The 23,419-nt window shown below is 34.4% G+C and overlaps 1 protein-coding gene across 10 annotated transcripts in view; it reads right to left on the bottom strand.

The window, feature by feature from the left end:
* EHBP1 (EH domain binding protein 1) overlaps positions 1–23,419 on the bottom strand; it is a 381,983-nt gene that overhangs the window by 84,393 nt on the left and 274,171 nt on the right. For all 10 annotated transcript variants that reach the window (XM_090281360.1, XM_090281362.1, XM_090281361.1 and 7 more), the window contains 4 exons: positions 20,374–20,552; positions 19,711–19,759; positions 14,615–15,517; positions 5,325–5,468 (listed from right to left, as the gene is read on the bottom strand). In XM_090281360.1, the coding sequence (XP_090137486.1) occupies positions 5,325–5,468; positions 14,615–15,517; positions 19,711–19,759; positions 20,374–20,552 (1,275 nt within the window). The remainder of the gene's footprint in view (positions 1–5,324; positions 5,469–14,614; positions 15,518–19,710; positions 19,760–20,373; positions 20,553–23,419) is intronic.

The raw sequence follows: 23,419 nt of genomic DNA, 5'->3' as shown, positions 1-23,419 counted from the left end.
TAAGCTATTTGTCATACTATCTCTAGGGATAAATACTGTTAATATTTTCATGATTTTTTTCTTCCTGTTCTTTTCAATGCATATGTGAAAACACAGTCTCTATTATTTCAAAATGGAATTCATTTGCCAGACAGTATTTTACACCTTTCATTCTGTAAAAAATGACATTGGGAGCATTCTCCTATGTCTTTTCAATATTCTTTCAAAACATTACTGAATAATTTTAATGGCTACATAACAAGTAAATATATATTTTTAATATTGTATTTATTTATTTTTAGATAAAGGGGAATGGATGCAGAAAGAGAGAGAGACGTTAATGTTAGAGACAAACATTGATCAGTTGACTGGGGATCAAACCAGCAACCTTTTGCTTTGTGAGATGATGCCCAATCAACCAAGCCACACTGTTCAGGGCCAAGTATATATATTTGTTATAATTTATTTGATCATTTCCCTATTTGTAGCAATTACTATTTTGTAATTTTTGCTATTACAAATAACATTATGATGAAAAACTTAATACTGATCTTCGTTAGTAGATTAGGTAAAAAAAAAAAGCATTTCTTTTAAAAATTTTAAAAAAGATTCTATTTAGTTAGTTTTAGAGAGAGGGGAAGGGATGGAGAGAAACATCAATGTGTGAGAGATAACATAGATCAGTTGCCTCTCACAATCCCCCAACTGGAGACCTGGCCCACAACCCAGGCATGTGCTCTGACAGGGAATCAAACCAGCAACCTTTCAGTGCACAGGCCAGTGCTCAATCCACTAAGCCACATCAGCCAGGGAAAAATGAGCATTTCTTGATTAAGTCTAGTTGCTTTCCAGAAAGGTATGGCAAGTTACATGTTATTAGCAATGTAAAAGAGTATCTAACTCAATGAAACATCACCAGCATCATGTTTCTTAAAATCTAAGATATATATTTAGACACAGCAAGATGTCACAGACATAAAATAAAAAATGTTTTAGCAATTAACTTCTGATGAGGAATTCACACTAATATAATTTAGCTAAAAGTTGAAGTTTTATTTGATAAATAAAAACTATAAGTAAAATTATGAGTGCCTTAAACAGATGACCAATAAAATAGTTTTTGACAGTTTGAAGTAGTAAATAAACTGAGTCAAAGAATAAATACCTTTAAAAGTCAGGATCCTTGAATTCTAAACCTAGTTTGCCAACGTCAGCAATTTAAACACTCTTTCCTAACTCATTTTCTTCATCTCTACAATGATAAAACAATATCTAGTCCTACTTCAGAAAAACAAATAAGAAGAAACTATATAGCACAATACTTTTAAAATATAAACCCTTAAGTCAAATTTTTAAGGTTTAATTCTTGTCTCTCTTATTAGCTGTGTGACTCTGGGCAATTTATTAATTTGTGTGTCAGTTTTCTCAACTGTAAAACAGGGATGATGATACTTAACTAATATAAATGTTGTAGAAATTGAAATGAAAAAAATCCAGGTGAAAGCATTTGAATCGTGACTGACACACAGTCAGTGCTCAATAAACATTAGATGATAATTATTAGTATATTTAAATTTTATACAGAGGCAAAGTAACTTTTAAAAATCTAGTTGGCAAACAGATCACTTCAATTTCAGTTGCAAAATATAAAGCTTTAAGTTTTCTGTATATTTAGAGCCTGACAAAATTATGAAACAAAGTTTATCACAAATAAATATAATAGCAACAAAATAACTGTTTTTAGAAAGAATATTCTTTCTGTGGCCCTTCACTTATCTGAATCCTTCTCACTCATCAAATCTTAGTTTTAATGCCCCTTTCTCAAATTACCCTTTTCTGCAGTTATTTATTATCTGTCTCTTCCCACCAGAATATAAACTGCATGAGAGAAGCCTTTTCTGTCATTCTGAATATACTCAGTTCATTCAATTAATATCTGGCAAATGTCTGAATAAACAAATTCATGATATAACTGATGTAACAGACTAGGCACTGAAAAAAGTGGGCATAAAGTTTACAAAATTTCTTCCTTAAAAAATGGCCCTCTAGATGAGTGTTTCTCAAACATTTTTATCATGACCCAGTTAAAAATACATTTTATATCAAGATCCACTAACCACTCATACCTATAACACTGAAGTGCTTCAAATAAAAATACTATGCTTACTATGTGTGATGAATTCTGATATTTTCTATTCCATTATAATATATTCCTTTTTATTAAAATTATAATTATTGTGGTTCATTAGCATATTTTATATCATGTTATTGTGTAAAGACTTGAAGCCTGAAAAACTATGCTTCAGATCAGAGATTATTAAGTTGGTATCTAAAAAGTATTTTTAGAAGTATGCATGGGAAGAAAGAAATAAAACTGTCTTTGCTCATAGATGACATGATCATCTATGCAAAAATGGCTAAGAATAATTAAAAAAACTCTCCTGGAACTAATAATCAACTATAGCAAGGTTGTAGGATGCAAGGTTATTATACATGACAATTGCATTCCCATATAGCAACTATGAACAAGGGGAATTTGATATTAAACACATAATACCATTTATATTAGGACCTCCCAAAATTGAATGCTTAGGTATAAATCTAACAAAATATATACAATATCTATGTAAAAATACTATAAAACCCTGGTAATGAAATCAAGGAAGAACTAAACAAATGGAGGGATATTCCATATAATGCACAGAAAGATTCAATAATGTAAAGATATGAGTTTTTCTCAATTTGACATATAGATTCAATGCCATTTCAATGAAAATCCCAACAAGTTATTTTGTGACTATCAACAAGTTGATTCTAAAGTTTACATGGAGAGGCAAAAGACCCAGAATAGCAAACACAATGCTGAAGGAGAAGAACAGAGTTGTAGGACTGGCACTAACTGAATTCAAAACTTACCATACAGTTATAGCAATCAAGACAGTTTGGTATTGGCAAGAGAACAAACAGATAGATCAAGGAACAGACTAGAAGTTTCAGAAATAAATCCCTACAAATACTGTATAGTCAACTGACTTTTGACAAAGGAGCAAAAGCAATAGGTGCTGAAACAACTGGGCATCTACATGCAAACATATAAATCTAGACACAGATCTTATACCCATCACAAAATTATATCAAAATGGACTGTTGAAGGGGGTAAGTAGGGAAAGGGTTTAGCGAAGGAACTAATATAAATAACCCATGAACATGGACAACAGGGTGGAGAACGACAGTGGGAGAAGGGGTGGGCTGGGTGGGGGATAGCAATGAAGGAAAAAGTGGGACAATTGTAATAAAAAAACAATAAAAAGGAAGAAAAAGGGCTGTTGACTTAAATGTAAAACACAAAAACTATGAAATTCCTAGAAGATAACACAGGAGAAAGCCTAGATGATTTTGGACATGGTGATGCCTTTTTAAGTACAACACCAAAAGAATGATCCATGAAAGATAATGGAAAAGCTGAATCTCAATAAAATTAAAAACTTCTGCTCTGCAAAAGACAATGTGGAGAAAATGAGAAAACAAGTCACAGACAGGGAGAAAATACATGCAAAAGACACATCTGATATAAAAAAATACAAAACTGTTATCTAAAATATACAACAATTTGTTTAAAACTCAACAGTAAGAAAATAAAAAACCTATCCATAGCCTATTGTATGTGCTTGCTTCCTCTGTCAAATATTAATTGACTATAAAGGTGTGGGTTTAGTTCTGGGCGCTCTATTCTGTTCCATTGATTTATGTGTCTGTTTTTATGCTAGTATCATGCTGTTTTGATTACTGTGGCCTTATAGTAAATAGGTATATAGATATTAGGTAGCGTGATTTCTCCAACTTTGTTCTTTCTCAGGATAGCTGTTGCTATCTGGGGCCCTTTGTGGTTCCATATAAATTCTTGAAATATTTGGTCTAATTCTGTGAAGTATGTCATTGGTATCTTGATAGGAATTGTGTCGAATCTACAGATTGCTTTGGGTAGTATGAACATTTTAATGATGTTAATTCTTCCTACCCATGAACACAGTATGTGCTTCCACTTATTTGTATCTTCTTCTATTTCTTTCTTCATTGTCTTATAATTTTTTGAGTACAGGTTTTTTACACCTTTGGTTAGATATATTCCTAGGTATTTTATTCTTTTTGAAGCAATTGTGAATGGAATTGTTTTCTTTCTTTCTTTAAAAAAAAACACCCCCCCCAATTCATTTATTTATTTGTTTGTTTGTTTATTTATTTTTAGAGAGAGGGGAAAGGAGAAAGAGAGGGAGAGAAACACCACTGTGTGGTTGCCTCTCACTCGTGCCCCCAACTGGGGACCTGATGTGCAACCTCGTCATGTGCCCTGACTGGGAATCGAACCATTAACACTTTGGAATTGTTTTCTTAATCTCCCTTTCTGATAGTTTATTATTGGCGTACAAAAAAATGCATCTTATTTCTGAATACTAATTTTGTATCCTGCTACTTCACTGAATTCATTTATCAGTTCAAGTAGTTTCTTGGTGGAATCTTTAGGGGTCTCACTGGGAAAATTGGACAGATACATGCAGAAAAATTAAGCTAGACCATCTTCTTACACCCCACACAAGAATAAATTGAAAATGGATTAAAGACTTAAATGTTAGAGCAGAAACCATAAAAATTCTAGAAGAAAACATAGAAAAATCTCAGACATCATTCATAACAATATTTTTTTCTGATATATCACCTCCAACAAGGGAAACAAACGAAAAAAAATAAACAAATGGGACTACATCCAGGTTCAAATCCTGGATTCATCATTTACTGACTCTGCAACCTTGTTTAGATTACCTATCAGCCTTTGTTTTTTTATCCAGAAAGTAGCTTGAAAATCTCTTCATGGGGTTAAGTAAAACAAAAATTACATAAAACAGCCATTGTAGTACCTAAAATATTTGGTAGGTATTCAATAAATGATAGGCATAATTATTATATTCTAATATTTCCAATGAAATTAAGTTCCACAGACAAAATAAAATCTTAAATAAAATAGAACTAAATTGCAAAATAAAAGTTAACAAAAAGTAGATTATTCATGTGTGTAGAAATTATATTCTAGGATCTTACTTTTCCTCATAGCTAGCACTGCTGTATAGAAACAATCACAACATGCTTATTGGAGCTCCAGTGGCGCAATTGGTTAGCGTGCAGTACTTATACAGCAGTACAACATGCTCCTCTGAGTAGGACCTTCTAAGTTCAATAAATGTAACAAGGTATGTGGAAAAATAATTTAGCAAAAATGTAAATAAAGTAGTACCCTCATCCCCATGATTACAATGAACAATTTATGTTTTTTTTAAACCAATGATCCTCACATCACTTAGCTGTCTGCTGCAGAGTGCTGTGGCTGCGTTGGTATTCTGCTTATTTCCTGCCTTTAAAGCTGCATCTCTTCTTGCTTGCTCAAGCAGAACTCTTGCTCTTTCTTTAAGTTCTTCTTGTCGAGATAACATTCGTTGCTTAAAAGCAAAGATACAGAATTAGAAGTCTCAAAAAAGAGAGCATGTAATCTACATTTTTATGTTAATCAATGTTATACAGTCTGTCAATCACAGACATCATTCATGGTAAAGGAAGAGGTAATAAACAATAAACCTATTACTTTATTTAGTATAATACAAAACATTATAAATTTATTGTATATATCAATTTTGGGTCTCTGTGATCTTTATATTAATATTTTAATATAACAATTTTTAACCTTTTCCTCTAATCTTAAGCAAGGAAGGATTTTTCTTAAAGTGTACAATTCAGTGGTCTTCAGTATATTCACAAGGTTGTGAACTATCAACACTATCTAATTCCAGAACATTTTCATCACCCAAGGTTTTAAGAGGATTAAACAAAAATTCTTAACTTAATAGATACACTTGAAATGCGTAAGTGATAATGATAGATTTTTAGTACATGTTGATAAGACATAACAGACTAAAACTGGCCATTGCATTTAAACTGGTTACAAATCAACACTTTCTCAAAAAGACAGAATTAATTAAATGAACACTGAATTTGTGGTCAAAACATCAGGCTGTTAATCCTTCATCTACTAATAATAAGCAATGTAACACTGAACAGATCATTTATAAATTTTATTGTATTCCATTACATGGTTTTTAAAACCTTTGGAGTCAAATATTAGTTCCATCACACAATTGTGGACAAGTTACTCAATCTGCCTAAGCCTCATTTTCCTCATGTATAAAACAAATAATAACAGACCAACTCTCATAAGTATACTGTATAGATTAAGTGAACTAGAATAATGTACTGAGCATTGGAAAAATGCTAACTTATTATATCTTTAAAAATCAATCTCCATTGTTGACAATGGGGTGTTAAAGTCCCCTACTATGAGTGTGTTGCTGTCAATATCCTTCTTGAAGTCTTCCAAGATTTTTCTTATATATTTGGGTGCTCCTATGTGGGGTGCATATATGTTTTCCAGGGCTATATCTTCTTGATGGTTTGTTTCCTTAAGTATAATGAAATGCCCTTCTTTGTCTCTTTTTATGGCCTTTGCTGTGAAATCAGTTTTGTCTGATATAAGTATTGCTACCCCAGCTTTTTTTTCATGTTCAGCTTGAAATATTTTTTTCCATCCCTTCACTTTCAGTCTGTGTAGATCTTTTGTTTGAGGTAGGTCTCTTGTAGACAGCATAGATGTGGGTCATGTTTTCTTATCCATTCAGCTACCCTATGTCTTTGACTGGATCATTTAATCCATTTACAGTTAAGGTTATTATTGATAGGTACTTATTCATTGTGATTTTTTCCCTTTGTACCTGCATTCCTCTCTCTCTGTCTGTCTTTCTTCTTCCTCAAGCAGTCCCTTTAGCATCTCTTGTAATGCTGGTTGGTGAAGATGTATTCTTTTAGTCTTCCTTTCTCTAGGAAACTTCTTATTTCACCTTACATTTTGAAAGAGAGCCTTGCTGGGTAGTCTTGGCTGTAGACCTTTGTTTTTCATTGCTTGAAATATTTTTTGCCATTCCCTTCTGGCTTGTAGTGTTACTGTTGAGAAATCAGCTGATAGCCTTATCAAAGCTCCCTTGTATGTTATTTGCTGTTTCTCTCTTGCTGCCTTTAGGATTCTCTCTGTCTTTGAATGTTGTCATTTTAATTATAATGTGTCTTGGAGTGGGTACCATCTCACACCGGTCAGAATGGCCATCATAAACAAATCAACAAACAACAAGTGCTGGAGAGGATGTGGAGAAAAGGGAACCATAGTGCACTGTTGGTGGGAATGCAGACTGGTGCAGCCACTATGGAAAACAGTTTGGAATTTCCTCAAAAAACTAAAAATGGAACTACCTTTTGATTCAGCGATTCCATTGCTAGGATTATACCTGAAGAATCCCAAAACACCAACTCAAAAGAACTTATGCACCCCTATGTTCATAGCAGTGCTATTTACAAAAGCCAAGTGCTGGAAACAGCCTAAGCACCTGAAACAGCCTAAGTGCCCATCTGTAGATGAGTGGTACATTTACACAATGGAATACTATGCAGCAGAATGAAAGAAGAAACTCCTACTTGTTGCAACAACATGGATGAAACTGGAGAGTATTATGCTTAGTGAAATAAGTCAGGCAGTGAAAGACAAATACCATATGATATCACCTAATACAGGAAACTGATGAACAACACAAACAAATGAGCAAAATAGAACCAGAGGCATGTAAACAAGGAACAGACTGACAGTGACCAGAGAGGAGGCAGGAGGGGTAAAGGAGGGAAAGAAGGGGAAGGGTCTAGTGAAAGAACTAATATGAATGACCCATGGACATGGACAACAGAATGGGTACTGAATGTGGGAGGATGGTTGGGAAGGGTAAAGGGGAGCAATGGGGGAAAATGGGAGAGTTGTAATAGAAAAACAATAAATTAAAATAAATCAATCTCCTCATCTTGAAAGAAGGGGGAGCATCTTTAAAATGTCACTAGCTCTATAATTTGCCATTATTCAGACAACATAATCTTTAAGATCCCACAGCTCTAAGATGTGATTCTGCAGGACTTTAGTGATTTCAATCAGCTACATAGACAAAGAGAAAAACTGCTTTGGTGCTTAAAGCACATAAACACAATTTTTTTATCTGATTTTAAATGAAATTCATATTAATTAGAGAAATTTTAGAAAATATATACAAGTAAAAATAAGAAAAATAAAACTAACTGGAGGCATCATGCTCCGTGATTTCAAAGTATATTACAAAGCTATAGTAATCAAGAGTATGATACTGGCATAAAAACAAATATATACATCAATGATAGAGAATAGAGAGCCCAGAAATAAACCTATGCATATATGGTCAACGGGTTTATGACAAAGAAGTTTAGAATATACAATGGGGAAAGGATAGTCTCGTTAATGAATGGTTTTGGAAAAACTGGTCAGCCACAAGCAAAACAATGAAACTAGACCACTGTCTTACAGCATACACAAAAATTAACTCAAAATGATTAACGTCTTGAATATAAGACCTGAAACCATAAAAATCCTAGAAGAAAAAAAGGTAGTAAGTGCCTTGAAATTAGTCTTGGTGATTATTATTATTATTATTATTATTATTATTTTTGCACTTAACACCAAAACCAAAGGCAACAAAAGCAAAAATAAGCAAGTGGGACTACATCAAACTAAAAAGCTTCTGCAAAGTAAAACATACCACTAACAAAATGAAAAGGCAATCTACTGAATGGGACAAAATATCTGCCAATCATATATCTGATAAGGGGTTAACATCCAAAACATATGAAGAACTCATTACAATTCAAAAACAAACAAAAAAATCCAATTAAAAATGGGCAAAATATATAAACAGACATTTTTCCAAAGAAGATATACAGATGGCCAAAGGTACATAAGAAAATGCTCAACATCATTAGTTATCAGGGAAATGCAAATCAAAACCAAAATGAGTTATCATCTCACATCTGTTAGAATAGCTATTATGAAAAACACAGGACATTAGGGTTGGTGAGGATGTGGAAAAACGGAACCCTCTGTTTACAGTTGGTGGGAATATAAGTTGGTAGAGCCGCTATAAAAAGTAGTAAGAAGGATCCTCAAAAAATTAAAAAAAAAAAAAAAAGAAATACCATTTGATCCAGCAATTCTACTTCTGGGTATTTATCTGAAGAAAGCAAACACACTAGCTTGAAAATATAGTTATCCCTCAGTACCAGTGGGGGACTGGTCCAGGATCCCTCTGAGTGCCAAAACTCATGACTGCTCAAGTCCCTAATATAAAATGGCATAGTATTTGCAGATAACCTATGCAGAGCCTTTCATATATTTTATTTATTTTTTCATAAAATGATTGGTTTTATTTCATTTTAGTTTTTACCTCTCAGTGTAGCATTTTGAGTAATTTTTATTTTTCTCATTGTTTAAGGAACTTGCAACAAAGCAAATTACAAATAATTTTCAAGCACACTTGGAACTTTTCAAAAACTGACTAAAGCTGTAAAGCAAGTTCCAACAAATGCCATGTAAACTACCTTTATTGCTTTTATTTTTTGATTTCAATTACAGTTGTCCCATTTTTCCCCCATTGCTCCCCCCAACCCAACCCACCCCTTCTCCCGCAATCATATCCCTTCCCGTTGTCCATGTCCATGAGTCATTTATACACGTTCCTTGACTAGATCCTTCCCTCACTTATCCCCCTTCTCTCCCTCCCCCTTCCCCCCTATTACTACTATTCTACTCTGTCCTATTTAGTTCGTTTGTTTGTGTTGTTCTTTAGTTTCCTGTATTAGGTGATATCATATGGTATTTTGCTTTCTTTGCCTGGCTTATTTCACTAAGCATAATTCTCTCTAGTTCCATCCATGTTGTCGCAAATGGCAGGAGTTCCTTCTTTCTTTCTGCTACATAGTATTCCATTGTGTAGATGTACCACAGTTTTTTGATCCACTCATCTACAGATGGGCACTTAGGCTGTTTCCAGCGCTTAGCTATTGTAAACAGGGCTGCTATGAACATAGGGGTGCATAAGTTTTTTTGAATTAGGGTTTTAGGATTTTTCGGGTATAATCCTAGCAGTGGAATGGCTGGTCCAAAAGGCAGTTCCATTTTTAGTTTTTTGAGGTAATTCCATACTGGCTGCACTAGTCTGCATTCCCACCAACAGTGCAGTAGGGTTCCTGTTTCTCCACATCCTCGCCAGCATTTGTTGTTTGTTGATTTGTTGATGATGGCCATTCTGACAGGTGTAAGGTGGTATCTCATTGTGGTTTTTACTTGCATCTCTGATGGTCAATGATGTTGAGTATTTTTTCATGTGTCTATAGACCTTGTGTATGTCCTCTTCGGAGAAGTGTTTGTTCAGGTCCTTTGCCCATTTTTTAATTGGGTTGTTTGTTTTCCTGATGTTGAGTCGTATAAGCTCTTTATATATTTTGGAGATCAGTCCCCCGTCTGTGATATCATTGCCAAATAATTTTTAAGTATATTTTATTGATTACACTATTAAAGTTGTCCCAATTTTTCTCCCTTTGCCCCCTCCACCCAGTACCCTCTTTCCCCTCTATCAATCCCCCACTCCTTAGTTCACTCATGTCTATGGGTTATGCTTGTAAGTTATTTGGCTTTTCCACCTCCTAATTTGTACCTACCAATTATTCTTCTTAATCCCTGCACCATTTCCCCATTCTCCCCCTTACCCCTCCCAGCTGATAACCCTCCAAATGATCTCCATATCTATGACTGTTTCTGTTCTGGTTGTTCTTTGCTCTGTTTGTTGGTTGGTTTTTAGATTCAGTTGTTGATAGTTGTTAATTTGTTGCCTTTTTAATGTTCATGGTTTTGATCTTCTTTTTCTTAAATAAGTCCCTTTCACATTTCATATAATAATGTCTTGGTGATGATGAAGTCCTTCAGCTTTACCTTGTGTGGGAAGCACTTTATCTGCCCTTCCATTCTAAATGATAGCTTTGCTGGACAGAGTAATCTTGGTCGTAGGTCCTTGCTTTTTATTAGTTTGAATACTTCTTGCCAGTCCCTTCTTGCCTGCAAAGTTTCTTTTGAGAAATGAGCTGACAATCTTATGGGAACTCCTTTGTAATTAACTCTCTGCTTTTCTCTTGCTGCTTTTAAGATTCTCTGTTTATCTTTAACCTTTGGCATTTTAATTATGATGTGTCTTAATGTGGTCCTCTTTGGGTCCAACTTGTCTGGGACTCTCTGTGCTTCCTGGACTTGTATGTCTATTTCCTTTGCCAAATTAGCTTTCAATTTCTTGCCTTTCCTATTCTCCTTCTGGCATCCCTATGATTCAGATATTGGCAGGTTTGGAGATGTCCCAGAGGTTCCTAAGGCTACCCTTGTTTTTTTTTTTTTTTAAATTCTTGTTTCTTCTTTCTGTTCTGGTTGAATGTTTATCTCTTCCTTACGTTCCAAATCATTGGTTTGAATCCCAGCTTCCTTCCCTACTCTCTTGGTTTCCTGTGGATTATTCTTTATATCACTTTGTATAGCCTTCACGTCTTCCTTTATTTTGTGCCATACTCAACCATTTCTCTGAGCATCCTGATCACCAGTGTTTTGAACTCTTCATCTGATACTTGGCTATCTCTGCTTCATTTAGTTCTTTTTCTGGGGTTTTGTTCTGTTCTTTGATTTGGGCCATATTTCTTTGTCTCCTCAATTTAGCAGCCTCCCTATGTTTGTTTCTATGTATTAGGTAGAGCTGCTTTTACTCCCTGCCTTAGTAGTGTGGCCTATGTAGAAAAGGCACCTGTAAATTGTGTGGGGTGGAGCCTTAGGTAATTACCAAGGCAGGGCAACCCACTTCACTGCTTTGTGGCTGTGTGGTGAGGGCTCAGAGATGGGACTATGCTGCTGCCTGGCTTCTGGCAGTTAGCCTGGTACTCGCCCCATTTCCAGTCATTTCACCCCCTTCCTGTGTGCGTCTGGTGCCCTTCCAGTTGCTGCCCTGATGGTCAGTCCCGAAGTGGGTGGGTTTGCATCCCTTCTAAGACTGTGCTGGTGAAAATCCAGCAGTTTCTTCTGCCACCCCAACTCCTCACAGAATTTTACATCCTTCCAGTGCTGCAACCCTGGACTGTGCAGTCAGGCCTGGGGCTGGGGTCATTTGCTCCCAAGGTATCCCTCCCATCCATTCCGCAGCTGCCTCCCACTCCTGCCACTGCCTTTCCGCGCCATGCCACCTCACCACCAGTCTCTTCGACTCTGCCCTTCCTACCCATCAGGATGCGTCTCTAAATCCTTGGTTGTTGGACTTCCATACAGCTTAATTTTCTGATGGTTCTGGGTGTCATCATTAGTTTTGAAATCTGGTCGTAATTCTTTCGTTTGCACAAGGAAGTGAAGTATGTCTACCTACATCTCCATCTTGATCACAATTCAAGATATAAATAATTTAAATGGCTACTTAACATGTCACATTGGTAACCACTGGCAAAGCCAAGATGAGAATCTTGGTTTACTGTTTCTCAGTCCAGAATATTTTAAAATTCTAGAGCGTAATTAATTTCTAGATTTAACTAAACATATTTACCTCAAAAATCAGTATTATAGAAAAATCTGTATTGGATATTAGAATTTAGGACCACCAAATTCTGTAATTGTCAATCGCTAGATGTTCGATCATCCACTATGTACGGACACTGATGTTTTGAAAACTTTTTTTGTCCTGAAAGTTTATGTACTTAGAACCTCTGATTTGAGATTTTTTAGCAGGAGAACATGGGCTTGCTTTGTTAGCTATTACTATATATTTTTTATTTTTCTTTTTAAACAGAGATCAAGCGTTTGTTTTTTTAAATTATTTATTGATTTGAGAGAGAGCGAGAGAGAGAGGGAGAGAAAGGGAGAAAGAAAGAGAAACATCACTTTGTTGTCCCATTTATTTATGCATTCATTGGCCGATTCCTGTATGTGCCCTGACAAGGGATCACACCCACAACCTTGGCGTATGGGGATGATGCTTTAACCTATTGAGCTAGCCAGCAAGGGCTACTATATTTCATTGATTTTTAAGATGCATATTTTTTCTTATCACTTCTGAAAACTTATAATTAATGGCATCTTATAATCTCTGTTTTACAGGTGGTAGTTAACATAGTCATCAATGCCTACATATAATGCTTAATAATTTTGGTGGTTTGACTGTAATTTCTTGATGTTTCAGCTAATAACTACTTCAGTGCTACTTGAGAATGGAAATTAACTCCAGGTTATTTCTAAAAATCTTTGTTGGGATTTTCCAGTAAGGTCAAGAAAGTGCTATTAGCAATGAGTATTACTGAGAAGAAAAATCCCAGAGATAATTGTGGAGAATGCTGTAATTCAGAGGTTTTCAAACTTGTGGTTTCAGAATTCCTTTGTATGCTTACAAATTATAGAGGATCCCCCCAAACTTTTGCTTATATAGGTTATTTCTATTGATATGTGTCATTTAAGTATTTTTAGAAGAAATTAAAAAATATATTTATTCATTTCTTTACAAATAGCTATACTAAACCCATTACATGTATTCTAATAAAATAGCCTAATAAAAATTACTTCAAAAAATAAGAGAAGAATGCCATTATTTTATATATTTTTAAAAATCTTTTTAATATGTGGCTTAATAAAAGGCAGCTGGCCTTCTATTATCTACTTCTGTATTTGATCTGTTGAGATATCACAAATGATGTAGCTTCAGAAAACACTACTGTACACTTGTGAGAGAATGGAAGTGGAAAAGGTAAATAATGTGCTAGTACTACTGTGAAATAGTTTCAACTTTTATATATTGTATTATATATATAATTATATTTAATATATGCTAATATAATTATATACTTAATATAATGAGAATGGTCTTCGTGACATCAACGTAACCTGGTAGCCAAGGAGAGTAGACTGGAATATACATGCATGAATAATGACAACTTCACTGTACTAGTCAGTGGGGGTCAGTAGATGCCATTGAGTGAACATGTGTACTGTGTGGCCATCATATTCAAAACGACTGAGAGAGTAGGGCAATGAATCTGCATCAAAGTTTGCATTAAGCTTGAACATTCTTACATGGAAACTACTCAGATGATTCAGAAGGCTGCAGCTATGGGCAACTAGTGATTGGCAGCTTCATCACAACAATGTGCCTGCTCACACATCACATATTGTGTGGAGTTTTTTGGCAAAACATCACATCACCCAGGTGACTCAGCCCCACTACAGCCCAGATTTGGTGCCTTGAGACTTCTGCCTTTCCCAAAACTAAAATTAAAATCACCTATGAAAGGAAAGAGATTTCAGACCGTTGATGAGATTCAGGAAAATATTATGGGTCAATATGGGAGAGAAGTATGTGAGGTCCCATGGTGCCTACTTTGAAGGGGACAGAAGAATCATTGTCCTATGTACAATATTTCTTGTATCTTCTTCAATAAATATCTCTTATTTTTCATATTACATGGCTGGATACCTTCTGGACAGGCCTCATATTTCAGGGTTTTTTTAAATAATGGGAATTATACTTCATCTTTAATCATTTGTAACATTTTAAAGTGTTCTATGAATACAAAGAGAAACAAGAAACAGAATAATTATTAATATATGTATTCATCATTCTAACTCACTTACCTGGACTGTTTTTGCAGAATGGTCTGAATGATTTAAAGTGGTTCTATCAGCAACTGGATGAGACTCTGTCTGCCTCAGGGAAGTACGTTTTTTCTTCGCAAGATCTACATCTCTGTTGTATGAGTATCCAAGTTTAGACGTAGGAGATAAACTTGTTTTTTTGATAGGTGATTCAGGATCTGATCTGCATTCTAAGGGTTTAGAATTCTCTAATTTTTCTTGCTTCAAGTCACTACTGATGTCTGAAGTCTGAAACTTACGCTCACATGTCACCTGACACATAAAGGGTGGAGACACATCCTTCTTTTTATCACTAACATATAAATCACTTAATTCTAAAGTCTCAGCTTTCGATAGTCTCTTCTTGCTTAACAAAACTTGCGTGTGAGTTGAATCTGTATTGTAACATATTCCAGGGTCATCGGATCCTGAAGTCCTTCCAGAGCTCTGCTGGGACTTTTGGGGCTCTGGGTCACTTTTAGACCTGCGACAATAAGGGGAGGCTGTGCTTGGACTAAGATGATCATCAGGAGTCTGATGTTCACTTTCTGACTCTCCAACCCCACTATCATTTACAAATACAGAGTCGTCCTGTGATAAGAAGTCTATGGCTGTGCTGGTAGGATGCTGCAGGTCGGGCTCCTGTTTCAGATCACTAAGCTCTGCATAAAATTTTTCTTGATCAACAGAACTGTTTGTATCTGTTTCATAGTTTCCAACTTTATATGTGCTTTTACTGCTGTTTTCCTCTATCTGAACCACATTTAGTTCTTGGCCACTGAAATGTGCCCTTATTTGGTACAGGTAAGTCATAACAGTCAGTTTGTCAGGAATTGCTAATAAAACCATATCAGAAGGTTCCAATAACCGGGAAATTCCTATGCTGGCAAATCCATCATATGCCTTCAAAGGAAGGAAAAACAAGAGATATTGAACAGTTCAGATAATTCACACATTTTAAAAACAGCAAAATAACGAATGCTAACTAGACTATGTGGTGAGCATTTCACAATGTATACAAATATTGAATCATGTTGTACATTTGAAGCTGATATATGTTAATTAAATCTCAAAAAAAGTATAAAACATGAATAAAATTAAGTTGCCATAAAAAACACAGCAAAATATTAGTGGATTGTTGTTGTTGTTGTTGTTGGGAAGGTACATGATGTTGCTGACATTATGCAACATGAGCAGAACAAAATTCCAAGTCATAAATTTGTAAAAGTGGTGTAGATACAAGAGAAACAAATTCCTTAATTCATAACAAATAAAATGTTCTTTTCCAATAAAATAAGCAAAAAAGTGAGTTAAAAAAATTTAGAATTGATTTTTTAAGATAAGGAACTAAGTATAAGAAATAATTCATCTGGAGCTTTATCATTCCTATCAACCTCTCTCTTCTATGGTCATGTAATTGCAGTGATCTGTGAAGAAAAAATATAGCTAGATATCCCAAAGGAACTAACTCCTAGATTACTTAGTATAAAATACCAAAAAAATGCTATTTAAGCCAACATACATAGAAACAGTTTTTAAATGCTCAAGTAAATCTGATTTTCATAATTAAAAGAGCAACTCATTTTCACTTCATCCATTTTGGAAAGAACGCAATGTTTTGAGTAGTACAACTTACTTGAGAATGTGAGGCTGCATTGTATTATTTTTGTTAGCCTTTAAATGACTGTGGCATATCAGGTTTTTCTAGTTTTGAAGAATCAAAGCTCTTTCTCAATTTACAATTAATTATTTGTATCCTGACCTAACCCTTGAAAACAGCTTTGTGTTGCTAGGAAACATTAAAAATACAGCTGAAGGTTTAGATATACTCTTGGAAATAGTAAGGACCCTGTAGTTATATTCTTGTGTTTGGGATATAAAGTGTCTAGTCTTTGTAACAACCTAGATGTAGGATCATAACTCAAAGTTTTTCTTAAAAAAAATAGTTAATACTATAACAATCCAGAAGAAATCAGCTTTTGCATTTACATGTTAAAGTGCATCTCTTCCTTTGAATTTAATCCTTGTCTTATATTCCTGTAGTTTAATAAATGTTGTGGAACAAATCAGAAAGAAAATGAAGAATAAATTGAGATATAAAAATCTCTTCAATTTTCACAGCACTATATTTCATAATATAGGTGCCTCAAAATATTTACTTGCGAGAATGGCTCAGTTGGTGTGCATGCTTAGGCCTGTTTGTTATTTTACATGTCTTAGGAAAATTAAAGTCATTTTCCTCCTCATAGGTCCTGACAACTTGATTGACAGACATCAATTACAGACCATTAGGAAAAGCACCACAGGCAGTATTCTAAACACTTCCCAATTACCTAAAACACTGACATATTGGTTAAGATCAGATGTCATAGGTAAATACCTTTTTTATTCAGCACTTTTTACAGACCTGGGAAAATGATTAGCTTCCTTGTGGGGAATCTCCTGCTGGTGTTCTGCTTCATGTAGCAATTCATTTTATGCACACTAATTGCACTAAAAAAACATTTAAAAACAAACCAGGTTTCTTGTAAGCGAGGTCAAGACTTTATAAAGGCATTTTCCCATAGGTTAAGCTCTTCTGTTATCGCCAATCACCTATCTTTTTAGCTGTTAATGTGTGGAGGAAAAAAGAGGTCTTATAAAGAAAATGGTGTTATTCGTTCCTTTATGTTATTTAATTGGTAAGCAGGAGTCACTGCCAGTTATGTTATGCATCTCCATGGAACTTAACATAGGCATTGTTTCTTGCCTGCTTGAAGTCAAATCAAGGGCAGCTGGGGTTATCAAAAACTGTGTGAAGCTGGAAATAAATCTGCAGGTAGTAACTGATACTCAATGTAGATATCAGGTAAGAAGTTGCAAAGTGATGAAAAGACTGCATAACAACAATTATTTATTGAATTGTGAAGTAAATAGAATCATCAAAATTAAAATCATCTCAAAAAGCCAAAATTATCTGCCCTGGAAGCTCTAATTGAGAAAAAAAATTAATGGGATATTGTCCTCTCTGTAGTTATATGTAAATCCAAGGTATACTCATCATAATTAAGTTCCTGAAAAAATAACGCAAAGAAGTGTGACTTAAAACCTAAATGAGATTCCCCATTCTCTTTTAAAATATATAGCTAGGAAAAATCAACAATGCTTCCTTTCCAAAATTTCAAACAGTAACCTGAAAGTTTCACTTTATAACAATAATGATTTATTTTATAATGCTTTCATCTGCATTTAAATCAGCTTAGTGTTTCATTCAAATGCAAAAATGCAGGTAAAGAACTTTTATATCTAAAGATATAATTTAATTGATGAAAAACAAAGCATTTCACTTTGATAGACATAAGCTTGCTAAAGTTATACAATAAATATTTCATGAGAATGACTTTGCAGCATGTCCACCATAAAGGTGATTTCTAGAAAAAAAATATCAATTTTAAAAATTTACTTGAGAGAGAAAGAGACAGACAGACATTGATTTGTTGATTCACTTATCTATGCATTTATCCATTGCTTCTTGTATATGCCCTAACTAGAGATGGAACAGGCAACCTTGGTGTATTGGGATGATGCTTTAATCAACTGAGCTACCCCAGCCAGGGCTATGCTGATGTTTTTAAGATTACCTTTTATTGGTAGCATATTTCAATTAAAAAATGAACAGGTTTAAAATGTATTTCCCTAGGGCCAGCATCATACGTTTGCAAAGAAATAAGACCCTTATAATGGTTATACAAATTTTTGGTTTTAGAGGCAATGAATGTAAAAAAAATTTCTTGATTTAAAATTTCATTTGTTAATTGAACTTTTGTCAAGGTCCCCTTTACAGACTTTTTATTACTAGTGGTTTTAATGATCTAATTTAAACTAGATTACAAACTTTAGTTTAGACCAGAGGTTATTTAATCATTTTATCCCATGAATCCTTTTGGCAATAAATCCCTTCTCAGGATGTTTTACATGTATAAAATATATAGGATTACAAAAGAAACCAATTATATTAAAAAATAAAACTATGAAAATATTAGCAAAACTCAATTTGAGAAAAGTAAAATATGTGCTTTTTATGAATACATTAACTACTGTAAGTTTGAAGAAGTGATGAGCTTAAAAGGTATTTGTAGATATTTACAGTTGTAAAGTGGCATGAAAATATCTGAGATCTAAAGGTAACAGAGTCTCACTCATGGCTGATACTACAGTAGCTTGTTTCCTAAGTTTATAATGGCAGGAAATACCAAATTTCAGTTAAGAAATTGAGAAAAATATTTTTTTCCCCTAGCCATGTTTAAGGATGCCCTGAATTCTATTCAGAACCCCAAGGTTAAGAACTCCTGTTCTAAGACAATACATTCTATTATCTTATCAGTTGAAGAATTCAATTTAGCACAATCCCCAACCCCGCACTTTCCCCCCCAAAAAACATTTATTGAGTACTACTGTGCATTGAGTTAGGTGCTCCCTTCTTTTTTCCAGGTCATGGTGCACAAAGAACATTGTAATATGGTACTGCACATTGGGGTAAGTAGTTAAGCCAGCCTGCTGCCACAGTCAGCTGGCCCTAGGGGCTCTAGCAACTCAGCCCTTGCACAGCTACCTTGAAGGTTATATGGATCAATACCCCACACACACTAATTGGGAAGCTCCGACCTCAGTATATTAATTAATCATGTGGAAAAAAGAAACCAATGTTCATATCTTTTTGCTTCTAGGATCATAGGCATTGTCTCTTGGCTTTATGATCCTGCCCTCATTCTCTCCCAATATGTTTTTTCTAAACTCATAATAGTTTACGGCGCAATAGTTTTGGGTACATTTTTTAAAAGCTAAATTCAGAATAAAAGCAATATGACTTAACAAATATTTAACAGTTAATGAAGTTTGTACATATAGTATAATACGATGTCAGACTGGCACCTGTGATCTTTAAAGGCCATGACAAACTAGAATAAACCCTGCATCCTATTTGAACTGCAGGAAGTGGACTGCCTTCTGTGAGCTGCAGCTAAGACCTCACAAAACAACCTCACTTTCTCCAAATTAATAAAAGCCTGCAGAGAAGCCAAAATAGAAACTATGTATTTTTTCTTGACAGTTCTTACCTTTTTGTTGTTCTCTTTAATATCTTGAGGATTCAGAGACTTGTAGTCACTGAGGGAGAAAATGGCACAGTAGGGTACACACAGTTTGGATAAAACAGCTGTTTTTAAAACAAACTGAATCTAAGTATTTGACAAGCAATAATACCAGAGTAACTAGCAATTTCACAGCAATTCAATCAACAAAACTAATAGTGTGGAAAATTAAGGAAACAATACATACATACATACACACATATATACATACAACGATCACATGTTTCATTGCCTGAAGCCTTCTATCTAAAAGAGAACAGAAGGCATGGGACCAGACACTAGCCTTGACAACCAAATTTACTATGAGGTAGTCTCTTGTTGTCAATGTACAAAGGCTACAGGTTTATTTGTGTCATCTAATTTCAACACTAACCCAATTTTCATAATATTTGAAGTCAGTTCTTTGCATGAGATTAAGGAGAAAAATAATTTTTAAAAAACAGGTAAGACTATTTTTAGGTATCAAGAAGGAAGAACTTTTCTTTCTGCTATGCATTTCTTTCAAAAGGAAGAGGTGCAGGTATTAAAAAAATACAAAGTATTTCAGGATGTGTTAAAAATTATTTTTTATTCTAAAAGCTGACTTTTATTTACAAAATATTCATAGAGAATGGAAAAATGTTTACTTACATTAAATCTGGTCTAAAGTGGTGTAATATTGCACAAAAAGATAAACCATTTCTCCAAGATGTAGTAAAATTGGTGATTTTCACTCCCCGATAGTTTTTTGTAACTTCTTTGCACCACGCAAGCAATGACTGACTAGCATTTGGCTTTCGCCCCAAAACAGGACTTGGAATAGGACTTGGCTAGAAAAAAGGAAAAGAGGAAAACATTAAATGAACAGAAGATGAAAATCAACATTAATCTACTAGGTCAGCCAAGTCTGTTTAGTTTTTACATAAAATAAAAGACACATTTTTCATTTTCACCAATAACTTTACTGATTTGTATATTTTGAGTATGCCAGCAATTCCCCATGCAGAATATTGATTGTTCTCAATTAAGTCTCAAATTGATCGCAGTCAACTTCAACTGGTCTACCTGACAAGAAAGCATTGCCCAGCAAGAAATCTCCAGCACAAAACTGTGCTAACCACTTTGACATGTTCAAGCAATCACAGCTCCTTCTCCACACACTGCACAAATCTTTTTTTTTTTTTTGCATTTCAGTTGAGTTTTTCTTTTCTCGAAATAATGAAGCATAATATGCCAAAAACGTTACGTATTTTCTTTCATCTTTAATATTAAAATGGCTACACAAAAATTCACCAATTTTGATTTTTTTAAAAAATGCATGCTGATTTAACAGCTGTCACAATACAATCTAACAAAATTGTTTTGAATGATGTTAAAAACAACTAAGCGCTACTAGAGCCATGTTAGGGAAAAGACCTAACATTTTTGCCAACCCAAAAGCTTATTTGAACCTTTTGATGTCAGTTTAGGTCCTTCAGAACTGTCAATTCAAGACAACTGTAACCTCCAAGAAAGAGATATGAATTACAAGTTAAGTTATTAGCCTCAGTTTTAGCCTATGGCATTTGCCTGACAAAGATGCAGATATGCAAGATTTTAAACATATACAAGGAAAGGCTATATTGGTGGAAACACTGTATTAAAGTATTTAAATATTTTCAGGTTGAATATCTAACTCTCACACCCCAAAAAATTTTGCCCACACACAACTGTGCACAAATAGTTCCTTTTTTGACTAGATTAAAGAATAATGTATTTGGAAGTCTAACAGTAGCACAAATTATTAGCAATGGAGAGATCAAAATATAGTAGTCATATGCAATTTAGATAGCATAACAATAATCATAATCAAACATACTTCTCATATAAATTTAATAATGACAAAACTAACAGAGTTATTAGCAACACTCAGGTGTTGGTAACAACAGTATACAACAGTATGTAATTTGGATTTGCTCAAAATATCTTATAATTATCACTTGGGAGTGTGTGTGTGTGTGTGTGTTTGAAATCCTAAGCATATAATTGGTTTTCTCTTTGTTGATGTACTAAAACAAGAATGGTGATAACAAAACTAAGACTACAAAATAAGATTTTTACCCTAAGTTTTTATTATTCTTAAAACCATGTCACTTTCTTTTATTGAATAAAAACCACATTTTGGATGGTAGAGGCTAATATAATTGAAAACTTAAAAAGAAAACTACTAAATGTTTCTGAACTTTAAATCTTGCTATCAGTTAAGAATGTTGGCTATAGACATAAAATAGAGGCCCTCTGAAATAAAGTAGGAGAATAATTATTTATCCCTAATATCATTTAAGCTTAATAAGCAAACCATTCTTGCCACACAGCTTATTTAAAAAAGACCAGTGATGCCCCCACTTGACAAAAGCATGTTAGTGATAAACAATTAAAATAATCAACCCTACATAATTATGATTTATGCATTCACTGCTCCTGTGGGAAGACTACTAAAAAACACCAAGGATGTCATTTCTTACTTTTATTGTCAGATTAACAAATTATGTAAAAGACCATGAACCTAGCAAAATGTTGTAAATGATCTCCTATAAAAGTCAATGCTGAAAAATTCATGTCATAAATATCAACAAATTTTGATTTATCCTACTCAATATGAAATATATAAAAATGGAATTCCCAATATAGTAAAATATTTATCTTAGAATAAATAACAGCTCTCTTAACTATCAATCTAACATGTATAAAAATGAACTATTACATCTTTTCACCTAGTGTTGACTTTTCAATGTGACTTTCAAATCCCTCTAGTTGCTTAACTTGGAAGTAGAGTGGCAAGTAGTCTATAGTCTATGGATAAGCTAAGGAATCAATGAACTGGGCACAAATATATTTTTTCTTAGATTTTCTATTATTAAGGTATTGCTTTCATCAAAATATTTTGGTGATCCAGCAATTCCTCTCCTAGGTACACAAGGTCTGTCCAGAAAGTATCCAGTCATGTAATATCAAAAATAGAGATTTATTGAAGAAGATATAAGAAATAAGAAACATTGTACATAGGACAATGATGCCTCAGTCCCCTTCAAGGTAGGCACCTTCGGACGTCACACAGTTCTCTCAGTTGCCATCAGTTGCCTCATGTTATTTTTCTGAATCTCATTGATGGTCTGAAATCTCTTCCCTTTCAAAGGTGATTTCAGTATTAGTTTTGGGAAAAGGCAGAAGTCTCAGGGCACCAAATCTGGGCTGTAGTGGGGCTGAGTCACCTGGGTGATGTGATGTTTTGCCAAAAAATTACACAAGAAGTGATGCGTGAGTGGGCGCATTGTTGTGATGAAGCTGCCAATCACCAGTTGCCCATAGCTGCAGCCTTCTGAATCGTCTGAGTAGTTTCCATGGAAGGATGTTCAAGCTTAATGCAAACTTTGATGCAGATTCATTGCCCTTCTCTCTTAGTTATTTTGAAAATGATAGCCACACAGTACACATGCTCACTCAATGGTGTCTACTGCCCCGCATTGACTAGTACAGTGAAGTTGTCATTGTTCACGCATGTGCATTCCAGTCCACTCTCCTTGGCTGCCAGGTTACACTGATGTCACACAAACCGTTCTTATTATATTAGCAATGGCTGGACCTTTTCTGGACAGACTTCATATATCCCCCAAATTCTGATAACACCAATTCATAAACATATATGTACCCCTATGTT

The sequence above is a fragment of the Furipterus horrens genome, unplaced genomic scaffold (assembly GCF_987537825.1).
Source record: "Furipterus horrens unplaced genomic scaffold, mFurHor1.1.pri manual_scaffold_6, whole genome shotgun sequence".
Taxonomy (NCBI): Eukaryota; Metazoa; Chordata; class Mammalia; order Chiroptera; family Furipteridae; genus Furipterus; species Furipterus horrens.
Note: the sequence above shows the minus strand (reverse complement) of the source record. Positions and strands in the feature narration are given on the sequence as shown.